This window comes from Cebidichthys violaceus, unplaced genomic scaffold (assembly GCF_023349555.1).
Source record: "Cebidichthys violaceus isolate CVI_PGR_0920_01 unplaced genomic scaffold, fCebVio1.0.p SCAF_21, whole genome shotgun sequence".
NCBI classification, from domain to species: Eukaryota; Metazoa; Chordata; class Actinopteri; order Perciformes; family Stichaeidae; genus Cebidichthys; species Cebidichthys violaceus.
The window spans coordinates 8,548,329-8,574,453 of record NW_027176384.1 but is presented as its reverse complement, the minus strand read 5'-3'; the positions used below and the strand labels follow the sequence as shown (position 1 = coordinate 8,574,453).

Here is a 26,125-nt window from a genome sequence, read left to right as displayed (position 1 = left end):
AACTGTAGCATAAAGCACGTTGGGATTAGCAAGCTAGCTAGCTAAGCAGCCAGCCCTTAAATGAGAAAACTGAACAACTTAATGCTTCATCCACACACGTCTCATTGTTATCACCAGATATTCAGTCACTAAGGCTGATTCACCAGATGTTGTAATGTGCTGTTAGCTTCATTTACAGTCCACAGCAAAAAAAGAGAAAAGGCTTGTGCTGTGATTGTAATGCTTCACTAATGCTTATGGAAAATAAGCCGACAATAGATGTGACTGGGTGTGTCTTAGCCCCCCCACCTGTCCATGTTGAGACTTTTTTCATGTTGTAGAAGTAATTTTTTTAACTTTCAGCCAAAACGCTGGGGATTCTTTACTCTTTAACTGTGTTGGTGATAACCGACCAGGTTATCCTTGTGCCGTTTGTCAAAACGCGGACACACTCGCAGGTAACACTCATTGCAGCACAGTGTGCATGTTTTGTGTGTTTTAGTATCCATCCAACACAAATCAGATCGTGTTTTACAAACTGTGTGCCTGGTGTGAACTTCTATAGAAATTGGAGCCCGGTGGGGTGAAGATATATGATGCCACAGTGAGTGACAGCAACAGCTGCCTTAGAGACTCCTTGTTGTTTGTTTTCATTAGGATTACTAAAAGATTCTCTGTCTTATGTACTACTGTCAGGATAGAGTGACAGCAAATATGACAAAAAGCTGTTTTTATTCAACTGTTGCTTGTAACTTACTAAGTTTGTTTGATTCCAAAAAGAATCTTTAATATTTGTCCTCCACCACTAATTTAATCCATATAGTGTAAGAAATAACATCTTGATCAGTCTCTGTTGAATACAATACAAAATGAATACTTTTTCACTATACCATGCCTTAATCTCAAACAGTCAGTCTAAAGAAAGAAATATCCTGTCACAAAGTCACCCTACCCTCCTCGTTTTCTTCTGGAGGTGCTATATTAATGAACTACTGAGGCCTGTCCAAAGTTGATTACTTCCTACAGACAATATAGTCCGGGAGTTCTTGGAGCTACTTTAATGACTTTGACTTGCAGGATTGAAATGCTGCAGTAGTGCAATTATTAATTATGATTAAATTGACAATTTTGACTTGGGGTCACAGTCACTGGAGATTGTATATGTGAATAGGCTCCCATAATGCAATAGCCACCAAAGTCTGCAAAGTAATTATTGGATTTGGCAGTAAATTCCTGTCGGTGGGGAGTAGTTTCTGGGACTGTGATAAGTTGTGAAAGGACCTGGCTGCAGGGAGCATCAGCTGTAGGTGAGGCCTGAATGAGTCAGACAGGAACAATGTGCCTCCACTGGCTCGACTCTCCCTTCCCCACTTCCTCTCCTCACTCCATCTCTAACCCCATTCTGTTGCTCTGTCTCTATCTCGTTCTCCTCTCTCTGTTGTGTTTATCTGTTTGACAGAGTGAGAGCGATGGCCAGTCTCTGGGGTCTTCGGTGCTGTGTCTGAATGAACTGCCACATAGAGCAAACCTGCAGAGAAAATAAGGTCTTATCAATAGAGAAATACACTATAGTAGGCCTTAAAAGTATCCACGGCACCATGTTCACATACTTTTGTGGGTTGGTCTTCCAAGGTTTGGGCTAGGGCTGAGTTATTTTATTTATTGGTTTATTTGATAAGGGACAGCCCACATTAATAAAAACATTTCTGTAAATGCGCCAGAGTTAGCCAAGAGGCTATTTTTTACAAAATAAACCTAAAAACAGAATATAAGATTAAATTTAAAAGGATATACAATATTGACATTTTACAATGTGTGCACAAACAATGAAAAAAGTTAAAATATTAATATACGTAATATCATCATTTAGGAGACTCTTAAACATTGTCAAGTACTAACAAGACATGCAACACAAAGGCTCTCAAAGTCAACACACACAAAGCAAATAAAATAAGGGATAACTATATTAAATAGAAACATGGACTAAAGACAATATTATGCTGCAATTGTTAGACACTAAAACTGTGTGCTTGTTCTGGAAGTGTCTTTCTACATTACATTTCTCGCCACATATCAAACAGGTAAGCCAGCATCGTTGGCAGTGAAAGCAAATGAATACGTCCACGCAGAATTAAACTCTCTTTTTGTCTCCGTGATTTTTCTTTTTTTGGATTTATCCATTGATAGTTTACCGAGGGCAGGGGTCTGCAAATCATGATTAGCCACCTGTAGGGAAAGGCGCTTGACAGCGACGTAATAGGATGCTTGCGGAGGAAGCTGCCGTTATTGGAGTGATTAGTGAGCGGCGTCGGGGTTATCAGACCTGTTAAAACTCTGTTTTTAAACAAAAACGTATTAGTGTGGATGTAGACTCAGGGTTGCTGACCCCTGAATTAACCATTTCTTTAGTTGAGCTTTAAATTAACTGTATGTTTGTAGTTCTCTAATGGTCACTGGGATGGAGTTCTATTCTGGTGCAGTTTGTACTGAAAGCACTTTTCCTGAGTGGGATAATGCAATCCCCTCTTGCTGCACCTATTGTGAGCCGATATCCAGTTGTTCTTGTGATAACAAATCGTTTGAGTCCACTACGTAACTCCTCCTCAGTCCAAATATGGTCAGTGGTTGCAAAAAAAACAAACAGATGGGGACGACCAAAAACCTGAACTCAAGGCTTCAAAACCAAAAATGATTGGGTGGCGTCACGATGATTACGTTCACTTATTATATATATATATATGGTAGATGGACTTCTACTTGCTTAGTGCTTTTCTAGTTCTACCACCACTTAAAGCGCTTTAACACTACATGTCATCATTCACCCATTCACACACTGATGACGGGCTACCATCTAATCATTCATAACCATTCACACACAGCCTACAGGAGCAATTTGGAGTTGAAGTATCTTGCCCAAGACCATGACTCCATCAACATGTACTGACTATCGAACCATCGATCCTCTGATTGAAGGACGACACGCTCTACCACTGATGGTGGTATGGTGCCAATGGTCTGATAACAATAGGAAGTTATTATTGTAGTTTGACCCACTGACTTGGCCATTTCTTAACATGATCATTGACATGTTGGAGTAACAGCAGTGAGTGAGAAACACAGTTAATGGAGGGAGTTAAGGCCTGATTTCCGTCAAAACTCACATTCCTTCTTGAAGTCATATATCAATAACAAATGAACAGAGACGTGATACACAGCTTTAGATTAAGTGTGACTCATTTAGTCATAACTCTGAACTTATAATCATCATGTTTTCTGCTTTCTTCAGTATCAAAGTAATCCAGTGGTAGCTGTCTGTGGTACATTGGTATACTGAAAACGTGAGCTGCTAATTCTTACTTTTAATGGTGCCAATTTGCCAGAAGATAATCAAATATAGGCCACTAATATAGGTTACTAACTGAATCCATCCCAACATTACAGTGTGCTTTGTGTTTGCATGCAAACTAGAGCAGGTTATTCAATTCGACCCCTTTCTTTTAGGCTGTTAGACCTCAAAAAAATACAAGGCCCCTGAGGCTTTACACAGAGACACATGCCAACAATTTGTTTTTAATCTTCCTACTTAAATATCATAAATACCTAAGCTATGTTGTGAAAACCAATTTTCTTCAGCTCAGGGCTAAAACCAAAGCCCTGCCTTACTTTCTCAAATGAGAAAAAGGTTATCCATGCTTCCATCTCATCATGTCTGAATTATTGCTTGGCTTGTCACAGTTTTCTCCCTGGTGTAAATTTTCTGCCAAATACTGTTGTTGTCAACTTTAGAATGGCTTCCCTTAAGTTAAAATCAACAAATGCTTTAAGATAAAATAAGATAGACTTTATTGTCCTGAAGGAAATTTGTCTTGGAAACATAGTGTCTGCTTTTAAAAGCAATACAAAATAACATATTGCATACATATATTACATACACAGACTGTCGCCAGTCCACATACACACACGCACACACAGTACCTACAGTACATACACAGACCGCCACCAGCCAACAAATAAATGTCATACTGCCCATCGTACAACACACCTGTAGTGTATAGTTAAGATAATAAAAATAAATACAAATTGGAGTTACAGGGGTTAGGCTCTGGCTAACTTGCCATTTAGGGCTTTGATGGACAGGGGGACAAAGGAGTTCTTAAAGCGGTTGAGCCTTCACTTGGGCGTGCACTTTGACGTTAGGCATTTTGGATTTCCACTCCAGTTTTACTTTGGACATTGCCATGTCTTGTAATAACCACTCTGGACCAGACAGTCTAACAAGGAATGCGTTAGTGAACGGATAAACCAATGAATAAATAAGTATGAATTACTCTTGTGCTTTTTTAAAAACAAATCTAGCCCCAGAAAACCAGATTAGGGAATCTCATATTTCATTCAAATTGGTAGTAAGTGGGTCTGAAAAATGCAGCTTTTATGTTCAATTTCTGCATGAAATTAAGTGACTCTGATTATTCCCAAAGTCCACTCTGCAAATATTGTCTTATTTAACATTAATCACATGTTTTACTTCATTATTTTGACCTTCCTGCCAAATTCATTTGAGTTTCCTTCAAAGCGTAGTTGAACTTGTGGATCTTTCATATTCATTAGAAAAGAGATGCCCACTCCAGGGTTTCCATTCCCTCTGAATGTTCCTATATACTCAGCATGTCTGATGCATCAATACACACCACACATCCTAAAACAATCAAACAAATGATATCTGAGAGAAGATCTCTATTGTTCCTGGCAACCCGTTCTCATTACACACCGACGCTTGGTCAGGACCCTTTGGCATTACTTCATAACACACTGGGTAGCACTTGGTGTCACTTAGGTTTAGGCAACAAAACTACTTGGTTAGTTTTAGTAAAAGATTGTTGTTTGGGTTAAACATTTTTTGAAGCCCCAGAATTGAGTCCGGGCTGTTCCTGGAGAACTCAGCTCATTTACGCAGCAGTTTTCTCTCACAGATCCTTGTTTTGTGCTTTAAATGTTTGTTTGTGAACAGTTAAACAATATGTGTTTATGTGTAGGTGATGAGCCTGGAATTCTAGAGGAGGAGGCAGATTAAACAGGAAAGGAAATATATTGGTTGGATGATGTTTTAATCATTCTTGATGTGATTCGGCAATATCAAGTGTGAAAGCTACATCATTGTTAGTGTTTTAAATGTTCTTGTTTCTATTTAAGTCACTTTCTAATTACATCAGCCCTTGTACTTATCCCAGTTCTCCCATAATTTAATCACCAGCTTTGGAGGTGTAGCACACTCCACAGCTGTAATTTGAGTCATAGAGAACATGACAGTTTCAGGTCTCTGTAACTTGATTTAGCTCTCAGCATTCTGCTCTCTGCTTCACCATGAAGCTTTGTCTTCCAATAGAAACATTGGCTGCCAATCATCATGCTATAATAGCATGTCTCTGCCACATTTGTTGTGACGTGAGAGGTGCTGCTGTTGAGCTGTGAAGGACAGTTTGCAGTCGAGGTCTTCACAGGTCTAGTAAAGGTCTCTCTCTTTTAAGGGTTCTTTTAAGGGCAGCGTTGTGAAATACACTCAGGTACGACGAGGGCTGAGCAGAGAAAACATTTCCAAGACTTGTCTCACTTCCTGTTTGTGTTTTTACTGTCATCTTTTGCTTCATTCATGTCCAATGGTGGTTACCATGACCACCATTTTCAGACTATTAATTACGATTGTGTCAGACTTCATATGAATACGAAAGTACCTCAAAAAGGCAAACAAATATGGATGTCCTTTTTTTGTGCCATGATTGCAATGATAAATGTTTTCCATCAAAGAAACCAATGTGTGAACACAGAGCAGTACATTTAGAAAAAAGGCTACAAAGTTAAGATGACCTAAAGAATTGTACATCTTTTCCTTCAGCTGTGAAAGCACAATGGCTCTAATTACGTGTTAATTTAATGCTTCTGTTGATTTTCTTTACAACCTGAAGCCCAAAGGATATCACCTGAGCATTTCCATTGTTGTTACAGAACTTTACTGTACAATGAACCATGGGGCTGCACTTTTATTACAGCATTGATTTGATGTTAGTTGCAGTCTGAACTAAGATCCACAGATGTAAGCACAGTAAAGGGAAATGGCCGTCCGAGACCACATTCTGAAAGAATGTTTACAGTCACACCAGATGACGAGTGTAGGAACTGCAGCGCTTGTAATACTGTATATAGTGTAGTTCATAAATAATCTCAAATCCTGCACAGGTCTGTACTGTATCCTTCTCTTCTGGCTGCTGTTGGAGGCTTTTTGCCTGGAGACTGGTTTTCAACAAGTGAAGTCTCTGATCAGTTGGATTGAGGTCAGATGTTAGACTTCAGCAGTCAACAACATTTTGTTGTGATGTTTAGTTCTGAAGATGGAGAATATAAATTGTATAATTTGTGAAGAACAAAATATATTAGCTGTTGTTTCTAGAGTGATGAGAAGTTGAACTGGAGAAGATACATTTCAGAATCTGAGGTCCTACTAAAAAGCAGTCTAGACTTAATGAGTCCTTAGGAGGTGACCAGCCAAACTGACTGAAAGTTCCGACTCATCATTTATTTACTTTCTTTTCATGAATATGCAGGCAGTTGATGCAGAAAGCAAAGGAAAACATTGCCTTTTCAATTATTGGGACCTTTGTGTTCCTGGAAGCTTTATGTCACTGTGGAAAAGCTGCCAGTAAACTGTAATGCTAATGTTGCCCCCAGAACACAGCAAGAGAGAGTTCAGAACTCCAGAAGAAGAACTCCTATCCATGACATGCTCAGTTAGATCAGTCAAGTAGTGCATCATATCATCTTTCTTCCCTAACCTTTTTGGTGAATTCACATCTTCTTTGGAGGTTCCCACTACACAATATCTGCTGTTCCACTCATTGCTCTTCCCACAAGGTGTACACAGTGGTGGAGGTTTTTAGAGGTTATCACTTTGTACCACTGCTGTAAGTTGTCATTGTGCTCTCTTTTGGTGTACTCAAACTAGGATGTTGCCTAAATGTCTTGTGCTCCTCTAAAAGGGTGAATCTGCTGGAGCAACTGACACTTAAGTGACTTAGGTTCTGTAAGTTGTGTCATGGTGGTCGTATAGAGTTTTTTTTTTTTTTTTTTTTAAACAAAGATGTTTACTAAAGCACATTGCAACAATACCGCAATGAACTGAATTTCTATTTTGCTGGGTGATATTTCCCCCCCCTACTTCTTATACATCAATAAAACAGTGCACTTGAAATAGACTCTAAAACTGTGTATCCGAATGTTTCTGCAAACAGTGTGGAGACATGTTAAACAAAAATTAAAAAAAAGCATATTGCAGTAACTCTGGCGTGAACAGAAAGATAAACTGGTGCTCCACCAGTCATTAGAGTTCACTACTGCACAAGACTCAAACTACAACACAAGCATCACACATATGCAGCGGCAGTGCGGTTAAGTAAAATTTACTGATCGTATACATGATACACTGTGTCATGATGTAATAAAGTATGAATGAATAATGTAATTATTAGCTGTAAGGCTAATCAATGAGGTTGATAGGTTACTATATAAATGTTTATATAGTAAGACTGTAAGGGTTACAGGTACTTGAACCCAAAAGCTCAACTCAGAGACAAAATACAAGTTTGGTTCTTTTTCTTGTGTTCAGGCAGGGTCAAAACCGGAAGGTCAGGCAAAAAAAAAAAATCCAATAAGGGACAGGCAAAAATCCAATAAGGGGCAGGCAAAAATCCAAGGTCGAATCAACAGGCAGACAGGGTCGGAACAGACGGATCAGGAACAATATATAGGTACGCTGGAGAGCTTGGCAATAACACACAAGACAATCTGGCAGGGAACAAGTGCAAGTGAGGGGACCTAAATAGTGAGGGCTAATGAGGGAATGGGCTGCAGGTGAGATGGGTGTGGAGGACCAGGTGAGGGGAATGAGAGGTGATCGGATGTGAATGGCAGGATCTGAAATGACAGGAGAGTTAATTAAACAAGCGGACAGGATGAAAACAAACTAATATGAAGAGAAGTTCGTGACAAAGACCTTGTTCATAAAAAAAAAACTTAACTCTATCTTTATTACGTGTGTTAATATTCAAGTTCTTGACATTGTTAGAAAAATTCAGAATAAAAATTCCACCGATAAATCTGGAATTGATTTGTCATTAGTAAAACACTTTTATAGTGGAATCAATCATGGGCAGGGGTGGGCTGACCATAGGGGATACCAGGGAAATCCCCGGTAGGCCGGTCCAATACCGGCCCACTTCCATCACTAACCGGCGCTCCTTCTGACATAAGCTAATAATAACACATGAGTATACTGATATTGTTTTTATTACCATGTGACTATAATGCACCTGGGCCAGCAGAGTTAGTTTAGGTTCTGTTACTTAACTTATTTTATTGTTTTATTATGCACCTTCAACACCCCTACACACAAACACAATCACACACCTAGCATGCAACACTACTGATACCACTGATGTTCACACCCCATCATATGTTCTGTTCTGTTCATTTCTACAATATAGTTCATACTACTTCTACCCTCTGATTCCAGTTTCTTTATTCTGTGGTCTTTCTCTGCTGACATTCATTCCTTAAGGCTCTGTAGTTATACGTATAACCATCTGATACTAGCCCAGAGTTAAGCATATTCATCAAGCAAACTATACCTACCTTGGAGTGTTACAATAGCCAGTATCATTTTATTCCATGTTTCCATCCAGGCAAATTTGTGGATCCAAATGTTATAAAAAAAAAAAAAAAAAAACATATATGATGCAATTTCTTTGTAATCATCCAAAATAATGTTAAGTGTGTGGATATTTTTCCAAGTAGGCCACTGACTGGTCAATACGTGCGAGGCATTGAGTGGGCAACACGCCGTGTATTGAGTGGGCCGGTCTGACAGTAACTCCCGGGCCACTTTTTCCCCCCAGTCCGCCCCTGATCATGGGAACGGGACCTTAAAACTGCAATCACGGATCACCAATAGAAAGCAATCATGTTAAATAGCAAAAGAATATGTAGTAATTACAAATCACTCAATTTAAGATAATACATAAATTACAAACTACCTCATATTGTAGGAGCAAATATGACGACTGCTCCGGAACATGTGTAAGGTGTAAGCAGCATGTAGGCACCTATGTGCATTTAATGTGGTTCTGTCTGGAAATTCATACATTTTGGGTTGAAATTGGCAACCAAGTATCCTCCATAATACAGTGTCCTATTGAGCTCAACCCTCTATAATGCACCCTAGGCCTAGATGCTACCTCACCTGTATTCAACTGGTATAAAAAAAACCTCAGTCTTTTATGGTACTGTGCATGGTTATCAATCTTACAGCATTGGCTAGATGACTCAAAACCATCTGTGTCAAACTGGCTTTATAATGTTCGACAATTAATCCCACTGGAAAGGCTCACACATGTTCTCCAAGGAGACATGAATTTTTTTTTTCTGTTTGGAACCCTGTTATGGATTTTATTGGAGAGGACTATGCCGAAATCATACTAAGAGGTTTTGCAACCGTGGGATCCAAGTGACTCAGTGAAGGAAGAAAGTCCACAATATTTAACATCATTAATTGTTATGACAGGTAGAATAAGGACGATGGCGATTGTGCTGTTTTTTTTTCCAGAAATCTTTATTTTTACTTTTATTACTTTTAAAGTCATTCCTATTTATTAATGTTTGGAACTGCTTCTGAATACAGTTGAAGGAGAACTGAAAGTCTTAAAGAATTAGATTGATATCAACAAGTTTCATTACATTCAAGTAAAACAAATTTTAGTATATTTTTAAATCAGCCAGTCAATAATCAAGTAACAATTATGATAAATAGAGTGTATGGAAATAAATTTGTGGATCGCACATAAATAATGTAGAAACTAAAATGTCGAAAACCATTGCAATATTACACAAAACTAAAGATACCATGGATAAGAAGTGTCACAGCCCGACTCATAGACTGAAACAAGAACTGGGAGACAACGAGCTAGCGGCCAAAAAGAAACAATTTATTTGTCTCGCCACAAACAGGTAACACAATGTTCCCAGCAGATTACGCCACGACAGCACCAACGGCCGTGAGCCCGTCAACAATGATCTTCCTCCCAACCCCTCGCTGCCAACCGAACAGGGTATTTGTAAGGCCCCCAGCCACACCGGCACAGGTGCTGCTCATCCGGCTGACGAGCCTCCAATCACCACCTGTAACACAGGAAACAACGCGGGCACCCAGTGCATGATAGAAGGAGGGTCGTCACAGAAGTCACTATATATTCTGTTTGTTCTCTCATAGTTGCATACATGGCCTACTGTGTGCAGGTCAACACGTACAAAACCAACACCAATCACAATTTTAAATGGATCGGGTTATTTTTAACCAACAAACACAAACGTTGATGAACTTCCATGCTGTAAATTCTTTTGTGATCTAGTTGATCTCAAAACTGCACAGATAATGTATATAGATAACATACTCATTTGCTTCACATCTGTATCCAGAGGTTGTTGGAAATTAATGGGGATATGTATGTCTAACAAAACCAAATAAAGAATAGATGTTATCTGTTAAAGGGCTTGACTTTTGGAATGGTTGTGAAAAGGAATTAAGAATGTCTAAACAAAAAATAAGAATAAGCTGGTAAACAAGCATAAAAATGAGGTATGAAGATTATAGTGTATGAAAGGTTTCTGTTGTGTTTCTGTAGTGAATGCGTTGCTCAGTTAAAAAGGTAGAATGAGCTTCAGCCTACAGCTTTTCAGTTTTCTACATTTAATCTTATAGTATTCAGTCTTTATTATGTGCATTATTTTTGGAAAATTGGTAATAGGGACATAAATAAATTGTTACTACTACAACTCCTACTATGCTCTGACAATAGACATGATTGATTTAGTTCAGAGGTCTTCAACAGGGGAGTCGTGACATTTTTGGTTGATTAGACAATTTTTCATATTTTTATTATGTTTCTTTCCCCCAATTTTTTCCCCACAAATTCAAATGTCTTTAAATACACATTAACATGAATCCAACATATTGTAGCGAATGGATAAATGGAGGCAGAATATGTTATCTTTCAGTCAGAAATGCACACATTCAGAGACACACAGGAGCTCTGTCAAGCTGGGCACCGGTTCACTCGCAGCACGAGACTAGCCTGGATCTGTCCCTCCAAGCCTCCTGCACACAAAGAAGAGGATCTGCCCCTATTGCTGCTGTGCCAATCACGACGCCGCATGTTAAATGCTGGCTCTGTCAGGTTCCCCGTGATTGACCGAGAGCCCATTCAGTCCCCAGCTGACTAAGATCCCAGACACAATATTATTTGTAAAAAATATGTAAATAAATAAATTAAAAAACAACGACATTTACTTCACCCACGGATATTTGTGCAATCATTTTTGCAAGATATTCCTGGCTAAAACACTGCAGCTCCTATCCACAACAGCCAACTACTGAGGCCAGTATATCATTATTAAGTGTATGGACATTGTTATGAGCGAAAATGGATCGTTTTGTAACTCGACCAAAAAACATGAATCTGTCCATTATTTTAATAGTTCAGTATTGTATGCAAGATAACAGGTATGTTTATGCATTGCAGTGGCACTAATAGGCCATCACTCATTTTTCATTTGCATATTTGTGTTTAAAATAAAACGTCTGTTTGAATAGCTTATATGGATGATTATTGTGCAATTGACAGACAATGTTGATATTGGCATTGGTATCAGTTGACAAGGTATGTTTATAAATGGCAGTGGCATGGCCACCCTACTCACTGTACCTAGCACATGTTTAAAATACAAACATGAATCTATGAAGTGCGATGCAGGAGGACGCTCTGAAGGTAGTGGGTTGCAGGAGGACACTATGAAGGTAGTGCGATGCAGGAGGACGCTCTGAAGGTAGTGGGTTGCAGGAGGACACTATGAAGGTAGTGCGATGCAGGAGGACGCTCTGAAGGTAATGCGATGCAGGAGGACACTATGAAGGTAGTGCGATGCAGGAGGACGCTCTGAAGGTAGTGCGATGCAGGATGATGCTATGAAGGTAGTGTGAAGCAGGAGGAAGCTATGAAGGTAGTGTGATGCAGGAGGACGCTCTGAAGGTAATGCGATGCAGGAGGACACTGAAGGTAGTGCGATGCAGGAGGACGCTCTGAAGGTAGTGCGATGCAGGACGATGCTATGAAGGTAGTGCGATGCAGGAGGATGCTCTGAAGGTAATGCGATGCAGGAGGACACTGAAGGTAGTGCGATGCAGGAGGACGCTCTGAAGGTAGTGCGATGCAGGACGATGCTATGAAGGTAGTGCGATGCAGGAGGATGCTCTGAAGGTAGTGCGATGCAGGAGGACACTGAAGGTAGTGCGATGCAGGAGGACGCTCTGAAGGTAGTGCGATGCAGGAGGACGCTCTGAAGGTAGTGCGATGCAGGAGGACGCTATGAAGGTAGTGCGATGCAGGACGATGCTATGAAGGTAGTGTGAGGACACTATGAAGGTAGTGTGATGCAGGAGGACGCTCTGAAGGTAGTGCGATGCAGGAGGACGCTCTGAAGGTAGTGGGATGCAGGAGGACACTATGAAGGTAGTGCGATGCAGGAGGACGCTCTGAAGGTAGTGCGATGCAGGAGGATGCTATGAAGGTAGTGCGATGCAGGAGGACGCTATGAAGGTAGTGGGATGCAGGAGGACGCTCTGAAGGTAGTGCGATGCAGGAGGACGCTCTGAAGGTAGTGCGATGCAGGACGATGCTATGAAGGTAGTGTGAGGACACTATGAAGGTAGTGTGATGCAGGAGGACGCTCTGAAGGTAGTGCGATGCAGGAGGACGCTCTGAAGGTAGTGGGATGCAGGAGGACACCATGAAGGTAGTGCGATGCAGGAGGACGCTCTGAAGGTAGTGCGATGCAGGAGGACGCTCTGAAGGTAGTGCGATGCAGGAGGACGCTATGAAGGTAGTGCGATGCAGGAGGACGCTATGAAGGTAGTGCGAGGTCACTATGAAGGTAGTGTGATGCAGGAGAACACCATGAAGACAGGCTGTTTTTTTTTCTCATGGTAAGCTCCTCTTGCTCCACTCTCAGGTTAGGCTTCGGGCAAGTTAGGGTTTCTCTGTGCTATTTGCTCCGTCCTCCTTATCCAAGCTATTGGACAAAATGGCGGCTGACTTTTATACTTTTGTAGAGGTCTCTCCAGCTGTCTGCCAGGGGAACAGATGCCATTGCTTGATGGATGTGTTGCCACCGCCCAGCAGATATCTGCCTGACTGCAGTGGTTAAAGCTGATTACATACATGAATGCACTGGGAGCATGGCTTCCAAACAGACATGAATCACTCAGCATGTAGCAGTGTGTCTGTCAGCTGCTCTTCATCTCTAAGAGCAGAGGAACATGAGCTTTTGTGTTTACTACGTACATCTAGTCAGGGGCTTGTGTAGAATTTCTGAGTAGTTTACTGGTCTTGTACTTGTCTGGTAGACTGTGGCTAAGATGATCTTGGATTTAACTGTGTGATCATGACTGTGATCATTGCAATGCAAATCTCACTGTCCTGACTGCAGGAAACCAGTGCACTCATTTGTCTCAGTTTATACATAGTGGTGTGTTCTTTATACTATGACAGTTTTACTCAAATTAGATCACAATATACATCACTTTGCTAACAGTACGGCAATATATGAGATGGTGACCCCTGTATCAAGTGACACATAGCCCTTTGTTTCCCACAGGATTTAGTGGGACTGTGGTGGGTGAGCCTCAGACCCTCTAATTATAGAGCCCTGTGGGTGTATGGTGATGTGCCATTTTTTTTCCTCTTTTCAGTCTTATTCCATTGACATGGCTGAACTTCCAGCAGAAGCTAAAAACAATCTCATGTTTAGCACGCTTCTGTGTTATATTATTAATAATAGCATTACAACATTTATCTCAAAATATAGCTCCATTGTAAAAAAAAAATATATATATATTTTCAATGATTGGTACTCAAAGGAACTAAGATTAATGGTTGATGTGAAGTCAAGCAGCAACCTCCAGATCTGAAAAGTGAAGTCAGTGCTTCATGTGTTAAAGCTGCATTCTCTCTACTGTCCATCATCCTTTTTTACTGACATAAAACACATGCCCACACAACAGTTGACCATTTGTTACACTCAATGGTTTACTGTTCATGAATTTAAAATGTTCAATATGTAAGCTAAGCATGCATTATTAACCTGGTCAGTGATTAAACAGATTTTCTCGTACATGTAAATTACAGTGCACTATTCTTTTTCCTCCACTGGGACACTTTCATTCATGTGTTTTTACTGAGGCTCTTATTTGCATGTCGATGAAGAGCTTCATGAAAAATAACTAAAAGCCAAATGAATTGGCTTGGCTGCATAAAAGACCAGGTGCATCTGCTGCCCTGAAAATGCCATATGCCATCTCTGAGTTGCACAAACAAATGGTCGGTTCAGTGGGATTAGACTCAGCAAATCCACTCTGCAAATTAATTACAGCTTGGACTAAATGGAGTCCAGAAGGTGCTTTGGTTCTGGTGGAGAGGGCTTAGAGGCCCTCCATGGTTGAAAGGACCCATACTGCCTGCCTCTTTCTATTATGGCCACATGGGACAATACATCTGCAGAGAAACTCAAATGTGTGGATTCATGTACACACTTTATTAGAGCACAAACCAAGCCAAAACAACATTTGTTCAATTGAACCCATTGAGCATCTTTACACATTCAAAAACCAAGACAAATGTCCACTAATACATTAGTTCAGCACAGGGATGTTCAACTGACGGCCTGTGTCAAAGGGGACCACCAACGTTTTTATGTTTATAGTGGTTTTTATGTGAAGCACTTTGAATTGAATGTGCTATACAAATAAACTTGCCTTGCCTAAAAGGTCCTCTATTTCCCAACGCGATTAATCAATACATGGAATTGGAGCTATAAGGCCTCTGGGTCCCTGGCATACTGTAATATGTGGAGTTTTTCAAGGCTGTCACTTTTCCCCAGTGACATTGTGAAAGGAGAACCTGTTGTATCTGTAATGATCACCCCCACCCCTTTGGGAGCTGAGGTTTCTGAGATGTAGTGAGGAGAGATAGCTTCATCCTCTCCCTTCTGTCTGCAGCATTCAGGGCTGCTTGTTCACACTGAAGCAGCCAGAGCAGAGCAGGTGGCTCTGGACTCGGGTTAGATGCAGAGTATGGGCTGCCCTGCTCTACTCACAGTATTGATTGAAAGATATTTGTGTACTCTTCGTCTTGAGATACATCAACACTTTGATCCTATATGTAAAGCCCCACATACTCAAGTCATTTATGGGGAATTCCCCTTTAATAGAGAAACCCAATGACGATTTGAGCACTTCAACCAGTAAACGCAGCTGACTGCTGGGATGGAAGAAGGTGTAACGTTGTCCAGTGAAAGTTTAGTAGATGTAGTTTTAAGTGAGAGCAAAACTTGTGTCCATTCCCATATTTACCATTCCTCTGGTGGTCTGATGGTCCCCAATACCAGTGTTTTTCAACCTTTTCTGAGCAGCGGTACATTTTTTACATATAAAATATCCCGCGGCACACCAACAACCCAAAAAGTTACAAAATGACACATTGTAGCATAATACAGCATATATGCTGACAATTTAATGACAAGTCCCTCAATGTGTTGAGGGACTCACACGAAGCTCTTCCTCAACAGCTCTCAGTCTCTCTCTGTATTTAGTTTTTATAGCAGTCATGCTTGAAAAGCTCATCTCACACAGATATGTTATCTTGTCACCTCAACCTCTCCCACGCATCATTCTACTGTCTTAAATTTACACGGTCATTATTGCGCTACCTACTGCCACCCACTGGCATGAAAGAGTATTTAATTACTTTGCCAGCCACTATATTGCAGGTTATAATAATATTTTTTTGGACCGATTAAGTGAAATTGGACATTTTCCCACGGCACAACTGGCGATCTCTCAAGTCACACTGGTGTGGCTGAAAATCACTGCCCTATAGGTTTATCATAGACCAGTGATCATCAACTGGCGGCCCGCGGGCCGAATGCGGCCCGCCAAGCCGTTCGATCCGGCCCGCAACTGGATTCCAAAATTGTGAGGATCAAAGAGAAAATATGTAGGCCTATTCCACACTATTAAAGCAACTAAAAACAGCAACAACTGAGTCTCTTATCAGTAATCACCACCATTTATGACTCTATTTAGGCTACACTCCGAAATGAGGACAGACTCGCTACACTGTTTAGTATTTATTGTTTCACACAGTTTTTTTTAAAACATAACTTTTCCTCATGCCCTTACTTAACATTTGGTTTTTATTTCAAAGTCTCAACAACATGCTTGGAACTAGCAGACTCCTCAGGACTAAAAAAGGAGGAAAAACGATCTGGCACAACTTAAAATAGCATGGTAAATAAATAGCCTGGAACCAGAACAAAACAGGTCACAAATAATGTTCGCACATCAAATAAAACGTTAAGTGGGCTATAGCGAAATCAAATCACAAGGCTGAAATGGAATACTACTCACACTACTTAATCAATGGCTGAAGTTACATTTCCCCTCTGACACCAACTTTTTCACATCAGGCTTGGCCACTGTCAGACTTCTGCGCAAACAGTCCTCCAAAGACTGGGTTGACAGTCGGTTCCTCTCGTGCGTTTTAATCGAGTTCATCTTGGAGAACGCAGCCTCACAGGTGTAAGTTGAACCGAACATGGTGAGCACATACATAGCCAGCGTCTTCAATGTGCCATAGACCTCGGGACAAGATACCCAAAGCACCCAAGCAGCCTGCAGGGATGCACACGTTACTCTCTCTTGATCAGTTAAAGTTCGAGTAATAATGCCACTTGCACGGGAGTAGGCAGATTTCAATGTTGCGATTTTTCTCTGACACGCCTCTGACTGCTCAGGATATGAAATCTTGAAATTTGAATGTTTAGTGTCGTGGTGACGGCGCAGATTGTATTCTTTTGCAACAGCAACAGTTTCGTTGCAAATTAGGCATACTGGTGAGGCATGTCGGAAGGTTGGCATGATAAATGCGTACTTCTCAGTCCAGTCATCATTGAAGGACCTGTTTTCAATATCAACTTTGCGTTTCATAGCCTTTGAGAGCGCCATTTTACCTCTGTTAAGAGACCCTTTCCTGTCACTTCCTCGGTGTTTGTTTTTCAAGTGCTCTATAAGTAAAGTTGACTTAATTGAGTTGAGGCAAAATATCTATCACCCCTGGTGGTTGTCTGTGGTATAGGTGATAGGAGCCTGACTCATAAAGGCCTTCAGTTTTGTAATGAAATGGAAAAAGTATAAACAATACACATCAATCATAATGTTATACCAAAATTTGATTTTTATTTAATTTTTATTTAAGGGTCCGGCCCCCAAGGAGACTGTCTGGTAAAATTCTGGCCCTCTGACAAATATAGTTGATGACCCCTGTCATAGACTGATATAAAGATGGACTCCTTCACAGCTCCCCATAAGACAAAACACCTTGATCGCCCCCTATATCGCCCCCTATACTATACTACTGCCGCCCCTGGCCGGCATGGCAGGCATTATGGATATATCATATTATTGATATATCATATTGGTAGTCATTTGTCAGGAAGTAGTGACAGAACCGACCACATCTGGCCATGAAACCATTTGTCAGACAATTGTCCAATTACTTTTGAGCCTCTGAAAATGTGGGGGACTCGTATAAAAATGGCCGTAATTCCATAACATTTCATGTAATATTATTGTTTTATTCATTGAATTAAAGCTGAAAGTCTACACTTCAACCACATATTGACTGCTTCCTTTAAAATCTATTGGAGTCGTTTAAAGAGGCAAAATTAGAAAAATTGTTTCACAGTCCAAATACTTATCAGACTGTATCATATTGGTATATTATTGATCAATCATATTATTGATATATCATAGTGGTACATTATATTATTGATATATCATGTTAGTATATCATATTATTGATGTATCATATTATGGGTATATCACATTATTGATATACCATATTGGTATATCATGTTATTGATCAATCTGAAATGATCCATATGGCCTACACACAGGTTAACAGTGTTAAAGAACCTCATGTTGAATCAGTTCTTCCCCGTCTCTGACCCACAGTGAAGCCCCTCCCCTTGTCTCCATTGGAAGCCCAATCATCATCGCCGGTGGGCGGAGCTGGCGAGCGGCAGGCCTTAGAGCTGCGGGTCCGGGCAGTGGAGGAGGAGAACCGCGCTCTGCGCCGGGAGCTGAGCCGCCCCCCCGGGGGCCCGTCTGCACGCCATCCAAACGGTGGTCACCGTGGAAACCAAAGTCGAACCCATTCAGAGGAGGGCACCGGCGACAATGAGGGCCAGAAGGCTGCTGCTGCGGTGGGAAACAACTCAGACTGTGTGCAGCAGCCAGCGGTGGATAAGTGTGAGGTGAGACCTGTGTCATAGCATCAGGAACATTCAGGATAGTGCTCAGTACTCTGAAACAATTAATCAAAGAAGATTACCATCATTTGAAACTTCAGTCTTTGTAATAATAATAATGTTCTTCTAAAAAACTTTATTTGCATTGTACCTTTCATACAAGAAATGCAGCACAAGGAAGATGGACATAGAAAGGAAAAGTTTGAATAGTTTGATGTCTGGTGGACAGTTTATATTCAGAATTTGGGACGTCTCAGTTAGTGAACCAGGTGAAGAGAAGATAACTACCATTACGACTATGTATTAATAGACCTGTTCAACCAGCATGAACACGTATGTACAGTATCTGTATGTATCAAGTAGAGGTGCAACATAAGCCTCACTAGAAGAGCTGAAACAGCTGTCTGTCTGGAGTCTGTTTATCTTTGTTTGTTCTGGGGAACTTCTCTGCTGGCTGAGACTAAGTTTTATTTGTTTCCAGTGAGATATTAATGAATTTATATAGTGACCTAGTGTTATTTGAAATATTCAATCGTTCTGAATTGAAAGACAACCAGGCTGACGTATGAAGTGTATAGCAAATATGCACACTTCAATATTTGTTTATTCATGGGAAGTCATATCGTCATGACAACATTGAACAATGTTATCCTTGTGTCCTGCAGGCCGAGTCTGAGGCCAGAAGCAAACACACACCCTTCCAGTTCCATCCCAGTAGACACAAATACACAAGAAACAATCAGGTCTGAAAAACAAAGCCCTGCAGACCAGGTGTGAACATTCACATCTGAAAAAGATAGAAATCGGACTGATCCCCAGTCAGTTACGGTAACAAAAGTGGTAAACTGTGCAGAAACATCCAAAATAACAGATCTCAGCGCCTGAGTATTGCTCTGCCTTTAGTGTGATAACTAAAACTCTACCTGGGTCCTGAGGAGCTGCAGCATTGAGACAACGTGAAACGTCTTCTCTGCTTCGATCGCCCACAGCAGTCTTCTCTGAGCGCGTCCACCGTCACTCCCTCTCTCTCTCGCCCACACTACGCACTGAGCAAGGCCTCAGAGGAGCTTCACTACTCCACCACAGTGTCATATGTATGTAGATGTGGGTTGCACTGAAACCCGGCCTCGGCCATGGCCAAATTTGATATGCTTGTACTTTCACACTGTGTTGCTGTTGGTCCGCACAAAGAAATTGGTTAGCAGGGGTGATAACAGAAACTACAGATTGTCCACAAACTGGAAGCGATCTTCAACACAACGCAGACCCTGTTGGATGAAAAGACAATTGTCCAACCTATGATTATCAAACGTAGGAGGAGGAGGAGGAGGAGAAGGAGGAGGAGGAGGAGGTGGTTGCAACACATAGACACCTTGTGCTTTCTCTGAGAGAGGATTGGCCCTCAGATGGTTTCTTATCACCACCTCTCCTCTCCTCCCACATCAGCTGTCACTTACTCACAGGTCTCAGCTAGAGTCAGGCACTGTTCAAAAGCCAGCCGAGTGCGGGGAGAGCAGAGCTGCTTCAGAGCGGCAGAGGAGGAAACCGAGAGGGCAGTCTAACCGAAGCCCTTCAAGCAGTGCTGGAACATGACCGCTTATTTGGAGGGTGGCTGAGCCCAGCTGCCCGATCCCTGCAGGGAGATAACTGTAGAAGCTCTGAGAAGGGAAAAGAAAATGTCCAGTTTTGACATGTCAAGCTGGCATCAGGGAGAGCCCAAATTGGAGCCATAACCCAGGCCTGCTAGGGAGAAGTCCAGCATAATGTTAAGAAACAGCTAAAGGAAAGGTGAAAGCTTTGCAACATGCATGTTGTTCTCCTCCCCTCCATGTCTGATCTGAATGAGGCAGTTGGTACTTGTCACTGTGCGTAGGACTGCTGTTCAAGGATCTCAACAGGTCTTTGCTCATCAACGATGTGTTTCATACAAAAAGAAATAAGTAAATAGATAGATAGATGCAATTTCATTGTGCTTCGACATAAGCAACAGTGATGAGAGCTCTGTCTTGGTTCGTCTCCATGACATGACTCAGGAAGGATACGGCCAGACATCTCTTCGTCCTGAAATGACAGCATATTGCTGCAACACGCGTCTTTATGTGTACTTTCTTCCATAGATGTAAATGTAGTGAATTGTTATTTATTTAAATAATGGTATCTGACACCAGATCCGTCTATTGTCACCAATACCCGATCCAGCCATTTGAGTCTGTGTTGGACCGATATTCAATATCAGTATTGGTATCGATATCGATATAAGTGACCCTGCTAAACCTTAATCACCTATAGTAACTACAGATTGCATGAGTACAGGCGAGTCATGAAGATTTTTTTTGCACCCTTGTACTCAACACCGGCCTCCTGATGTCCAGACTTGTGACATATTACATCTGTGTGACCATAGTTCTGTTCCCAGTTGAAACCAGCATTTCTTCAGCTGGCGTCTGGAAGCCGGATGGGCCCACAGTTTACAGGGCTACGCTTAAACTCATTGAATCCAGAGTTACAGTAGGTAGCTAGCGTTTGTATGTTGTATAGGCCTCACCTATAGGTTAAGGGCCAAGCTCATGTAGTCTAAGCATCACTGTGACATGAAGGTCCACAAGCAGACAAAATACACCAGTTCACAAACCGTAAATTACCACGCGTGATGCGGCAGGGAGGCCGCGACTGTCAGCCTGGGTGTTGTTGTTTCATTCTCATCACACAGCATTGCTGCTGCAGAAGAGTGGGAAGTCGATTATGCATTATAGGTGGAGTGCCCCCTGACGCCCTGCGGAGGCTCTAATCCCGCTGCACTATAGGCTTGTGGTGATAGCATCACACAGCCAGTGAGAAAAAAATACTGTTTTCACAGAGCCATGCCTTAAGAGTGCCCTCTGTAATGAAGGAACAGCTGCTCTCTCCACCTAATGTCCACCGTGTGTACAACATACTGAGCCCCTCAAGAGAAGTGATTCTGGACCGAAAAGAGTTTAAGACTTAAAGTGTAATTGAGGAATTTGGCTGTAAAGTTGCTGCGTTTCCGTCTTCTCTAATAGAAAAGCAGGGCGGCGAGACCGACGGCACGCAGCGGTCATTCACTCTCTTAGCTGATGTCAGGGCGAGGAGAAGCGCTGTCTAAAGGAAAGCACCTTGACAGAGATTTGGGTGCGACACCAGCGGTGAATCCCACTGTGGTGCTCGAGAAAACATGACAGTTTTCTGTTGACTGACTCCCTAAAAAAAATGTTTCAGCAAAGGTAGTGCAAAGACCGATCTACCTCCACAGCCTTTGTGACAGGACGAAATTGGTACGGCATATGCTTTATCCTCCGCCTTCCAGAGGACCGGCCACTGTCAGTACCCTCAGAGGATGTGAGGAAAACCCTGATGAGAGTGAATGAGTAAAGCTGCTGGGCCTGATACCATCCCTGGTAGTGTACTAAGAACATCCAGCTAACTGATGTTATCACTGATATTTTCAACATATCAATATCACAGGAGAGAGTTTCCACCTGCTTTAAGAGAGACACCATCGTCTCTGTACCTAAAACGCCTGCAGTGTCCAGTCTAAATGACTATCACCCTGTGGCTACCCCCCTCTGATCAAGTGCTTTAAGAAACTGGTTCTCCAGCTCATCAAAAACAACATCCCAGTCAGCCTGGACCCTCACCAGTTTGCATACAGAGCCAACAGATCCACAGAGGATGCACGGAGTTAAGCATCACTCATCTGGAAAATAACAACACCTACATCAGAATGTTGTTTGTTGAGATCAGCTCAGCCTTCAACACAATCTCCTCCATGAAACTGATTGGTGAATTTAGCACTCTGTAACTGGTTATTAGACTTCCTCACAAACAAACCCCAGCACCTCCTCCACTCTAGTGTTGAACACCAGAGCCCCCCAGGGCTGTGTGCTCAGCCACTCCTGTTACTCTGTACACCCACGACTGCTACTCCAAACATGAAGAGAACTCTGTTGTGACGTTAGGACATTGCCAACAATGAGACTTGATGTAGATCTCTGCAAAGTGGTGCTCTGAACAACACGGTGAACTTCACAGGGTTTCTTGTCTATAAAGACTCAAATGTGTAAGAATGTGTGGCTGCAAAAGCAACAATCCATAAGTAGTTGACTTGGTATGAATTCAATTCAATTTATTTTTGTATAGCCTCAGAGGGCTTTACAATCTGTACACATGCCACATCCTCTTGTCTCCCCTCACATCGTATTACTATGCTTGATCATAATTGTTCCCATTAAACTTTGATGTAAGATAATGAATAGTCCACAGTATGATTTGCTATAAACACTTTAAGTAAATCAATACGTTGTGCTTTAAATCTACAAGTGATATGTTTTTTTTCTTTTTCTACTCAGCTAATTCAAATCTGCAAATGTATTTTCATCTCTGCTACATGTAGAATGAATTTCTCTCTTTTCTAACATGTTTCTATCTATTCTTTATAATTCTTCAATCTTCTCATGATCTCCACAGACCATCCACGTGGCCATCGTATGTGCGGGTTACAACGCCAGTCGAGACGTGGTGACACTGGTAAAATCGGTCCTTTTCCACAGGTACAGCAATGTTCTCTCTTACTTCTTACCCTTCTTACACCAACCAGCTCCAGAAATGACATTTATGTACCAATTCTTCACATAAAATGAGTCACACACATATTTTATATTTAAATATACGTATATATGCCTGGATTTGAAAAAATTATAATCTGCTATTCCGTTAGCAGTTCTGAGACGGGCTCAGTGGTAGAGCAGGTCGGCCTTCAATCAGAGGATCGGCTGTTGGATCCCCGGATTGGGCAAGACACTTCACCCCAAATTTCTCCATATATCCATTCACACAACATTTATACATCCGTTCACTCAACATTTATACATCCGTTCACTCAACATTTATACATCCGTTCACACAACATTTATACATCCGTTCACTCAACATTTATACGTCCGTTCACACAACATTTATACGTCCGTTCACACAACATTTATACATCCGTTCACACAACATTTATACATCCGTTCACTCAACATTTATACATCCGTTCACTCAACATTTATACATCCGTTCACTCAACATTTATACATCCGTTCACTCAACATTTATACATCCGTTCACACAACATTTATACGTCCGTTCACTCAACATTTATACGTCCGTTCACTCAACATTTATACGTCCGTTCACTCAACATTTATACGTCCGTTCACTCAACATTTATACATCCGTTCACACAACATTTATACATCCGTTCACACAACATTTATACATCCGTTCACTCAACATTTATACATCCGTTCACTCAACATTTATACATCCGTTCACACAACATTTATACATCCGTTCACACAACATTTATACATCCGTTCACTCAACATTTATACGTCCGTTCACACAACATTTATACATCCGTTCACACAACATTTATACATCCGTTCACTCAACATTTATACATCCGTTCACACAACATTTATACGTCCGTTCACACAACATTTATACGTCCGTTCACTCAACATTTATACATCCGTTCACTCAACATTTATACATCCGTTCACACAACATTTATACGTCCGTTCACACAACATTTATACATCCGTTCACACAACATTTATACGTCCGTTCACTCAACATTTATACGTCCGTTCACACAACATTTATACGTCCGTTCACATAACATTTATACATCCGTTCACTCAACATTTATACGTCCGTTCACTCAACATTTATACATCCGTTCACACAACATTTATACATCCGTTCACACAACTATAGCTAGATAACTGTAGATAGTCCTGATGGGCAGGTGGCACCTTGAATGGGTGAATGATGACATGTAGTGTTAAAGCACTTTGAGTGGTTGGAAGACATGAAAGACACTATACAAGTACAGTACAGTCCACTTACCATTACCACTTACTGAGAGGTGAGCCGGTTGGACTGTCTTCTGATGGTGTGGGCCATTCTGCTGAATCAGTCAACTAACACCACCTGACCCTACAATAAGCTGACCTGCAGCTTTTATCAAACAATTTCCAGCTGTTTTTCCTTTTATATTGTTATTGGGGAATTGAATATGCTGTACATTTTCTGTGAAACAAGATTCAAGTCATACACGCCACAGTTACTGTACTATAAGGTCAGTTCATTTCCAGCAGCCGTATGTTGTTTAGCCTACACTGTAAATTCAATACTCACAACCAGTTCATCTCTTGCCTCGGTGATGGAGAGCCCTGTAGAATCATTCTCACTGTTTGACTGATGCCGTCCCACCTGAAAATGGCCTCTTTCTGCTGTATTCAGTCAGACAGCGGGGCCTTTCATCATTCTGTAATGTTCAACAGCAGCTGTTTATGTCCTGAGCCTGTCCTCACTAGAGAAACGACAAAGCTTTGAATGGAGGAATTTTTGATCATTTTGATCAATTCTCGATTGGTAAAAGAATGTCAAATTTAGCACCAAATTTGTGTAACAAATGGCATCAACCCAGAAATTGCTTAAAAAACATATGAGACATACTGGAGCATAGGGACGAACATCATATACTTGCATCATAATGTCCCAAGCCCTTTTACACTTTCCCAATTTATTTAAAATAACTTTTTTATAATAACTACTTTTTAATTCATTTAATTACAACTTGTTTCACTACGCTGTTAAAGTAACAATGTGTACGATTTAGTGGCACCTAGTGGTGAGGTTGCAGACTGCAACCAACTAAATACCCCTCCACTCACCTGTCCTTATTTGAAAACTACAGAGGCCTTCCGGTAGAGATGGGTATCTTTGGGATTTTAGTACAAATAGGAGCTACTCTTATCAACACTTTGTTCTTTTGCATGACTAAATTATTGCTTTTAAAAACATATATAGAATTTAAAAAACAAATTAATTCAGAAGAGGATTAGAATTTACTTTTCAAATATATCTAAACAACAAATTCACTATATATAGTCAGTAATATCTCACTGGAACCAAATGTAAAATATGGGTCAAATTAAAGTTTATAAAGAATGAAGAACACAGACATCAGTCATTCCTCCTGTCCACTTTCCTTCTGTCCTCCTGTCTTCTGTTGTCGTGGCTCCTTTAGCTTAGCCAGCAGAGAAGTTTACAAAAAAGAGCTCTTGGTCGATCTTTCGCGCTGCGCTTGTGTAAACATAACGACAGTTGATGAGAGACTGCAGACAGATTGGACTCAATTAGGTTTTACTTTTGTTTGAACAGAGTTATTGATAAAGTATTGTCTTTTTACTCACGAATGTTTTATTGCACGTACAGTAAGGAATCTAGTTGCCGTCAACTCAAGTAATCTCAACAACCACAGCGTCCTCTCTGCTTGCCCTGTGTGTTGTATCTCCTTTACAACAACCTTGAGCAACTATGGTTTGGTTTCTAGGGGAAAAGATGGAGCCATGCACAACTGGAGTGGTTAGGTGCAGAAATACAGAAGGATGTACTTCAAACCTTTTAACTGGGGTGTGGAACATGGATGGATTACTCAATGGACCAAAACAGGTCCAGGGGCCCAAGGGTTTAGGGGGCCCCTGGTGCAGACCCTCTGCTCTATATATAAAGTGACTGTTAACTTTTCTTGTTGGTAAGTCAATGAAACAAATATAAAGAGATGCAAGTTCACAAAAAATAGATGAAAGTTGACTGCAAAAAGACACATTGA

The 26,125-nt window shown here is 41.1% G+C and overlaps 1 protein-coding gene across 1 annotated transcript in view; it reads left to right on the top strand.

Annotated features, from left to right (window-relative positions):
• The window catches only part of large1 (LARGE xylosyl- and glucuronyltransferase 1), an 86,754-nt gene that overhangs the window by 17,009 nt on the left and 43,620 nt on the right, over positions 1-26,125 (top strand). Inside the window, exons 3-4 of the mRNA XM_068717163.1 lie at positions 18,146-18,447; positions 22,927-23,009. Coding sequence (XP_068573264.1) covers positions 18,146-18,447; positions 22,927-23,009 — 385 coding nt within the window. The remainder of the gene's footprint in view (positions 1-18,145; positions 18,448-22,926; positions 23,010-26,125) is intronic.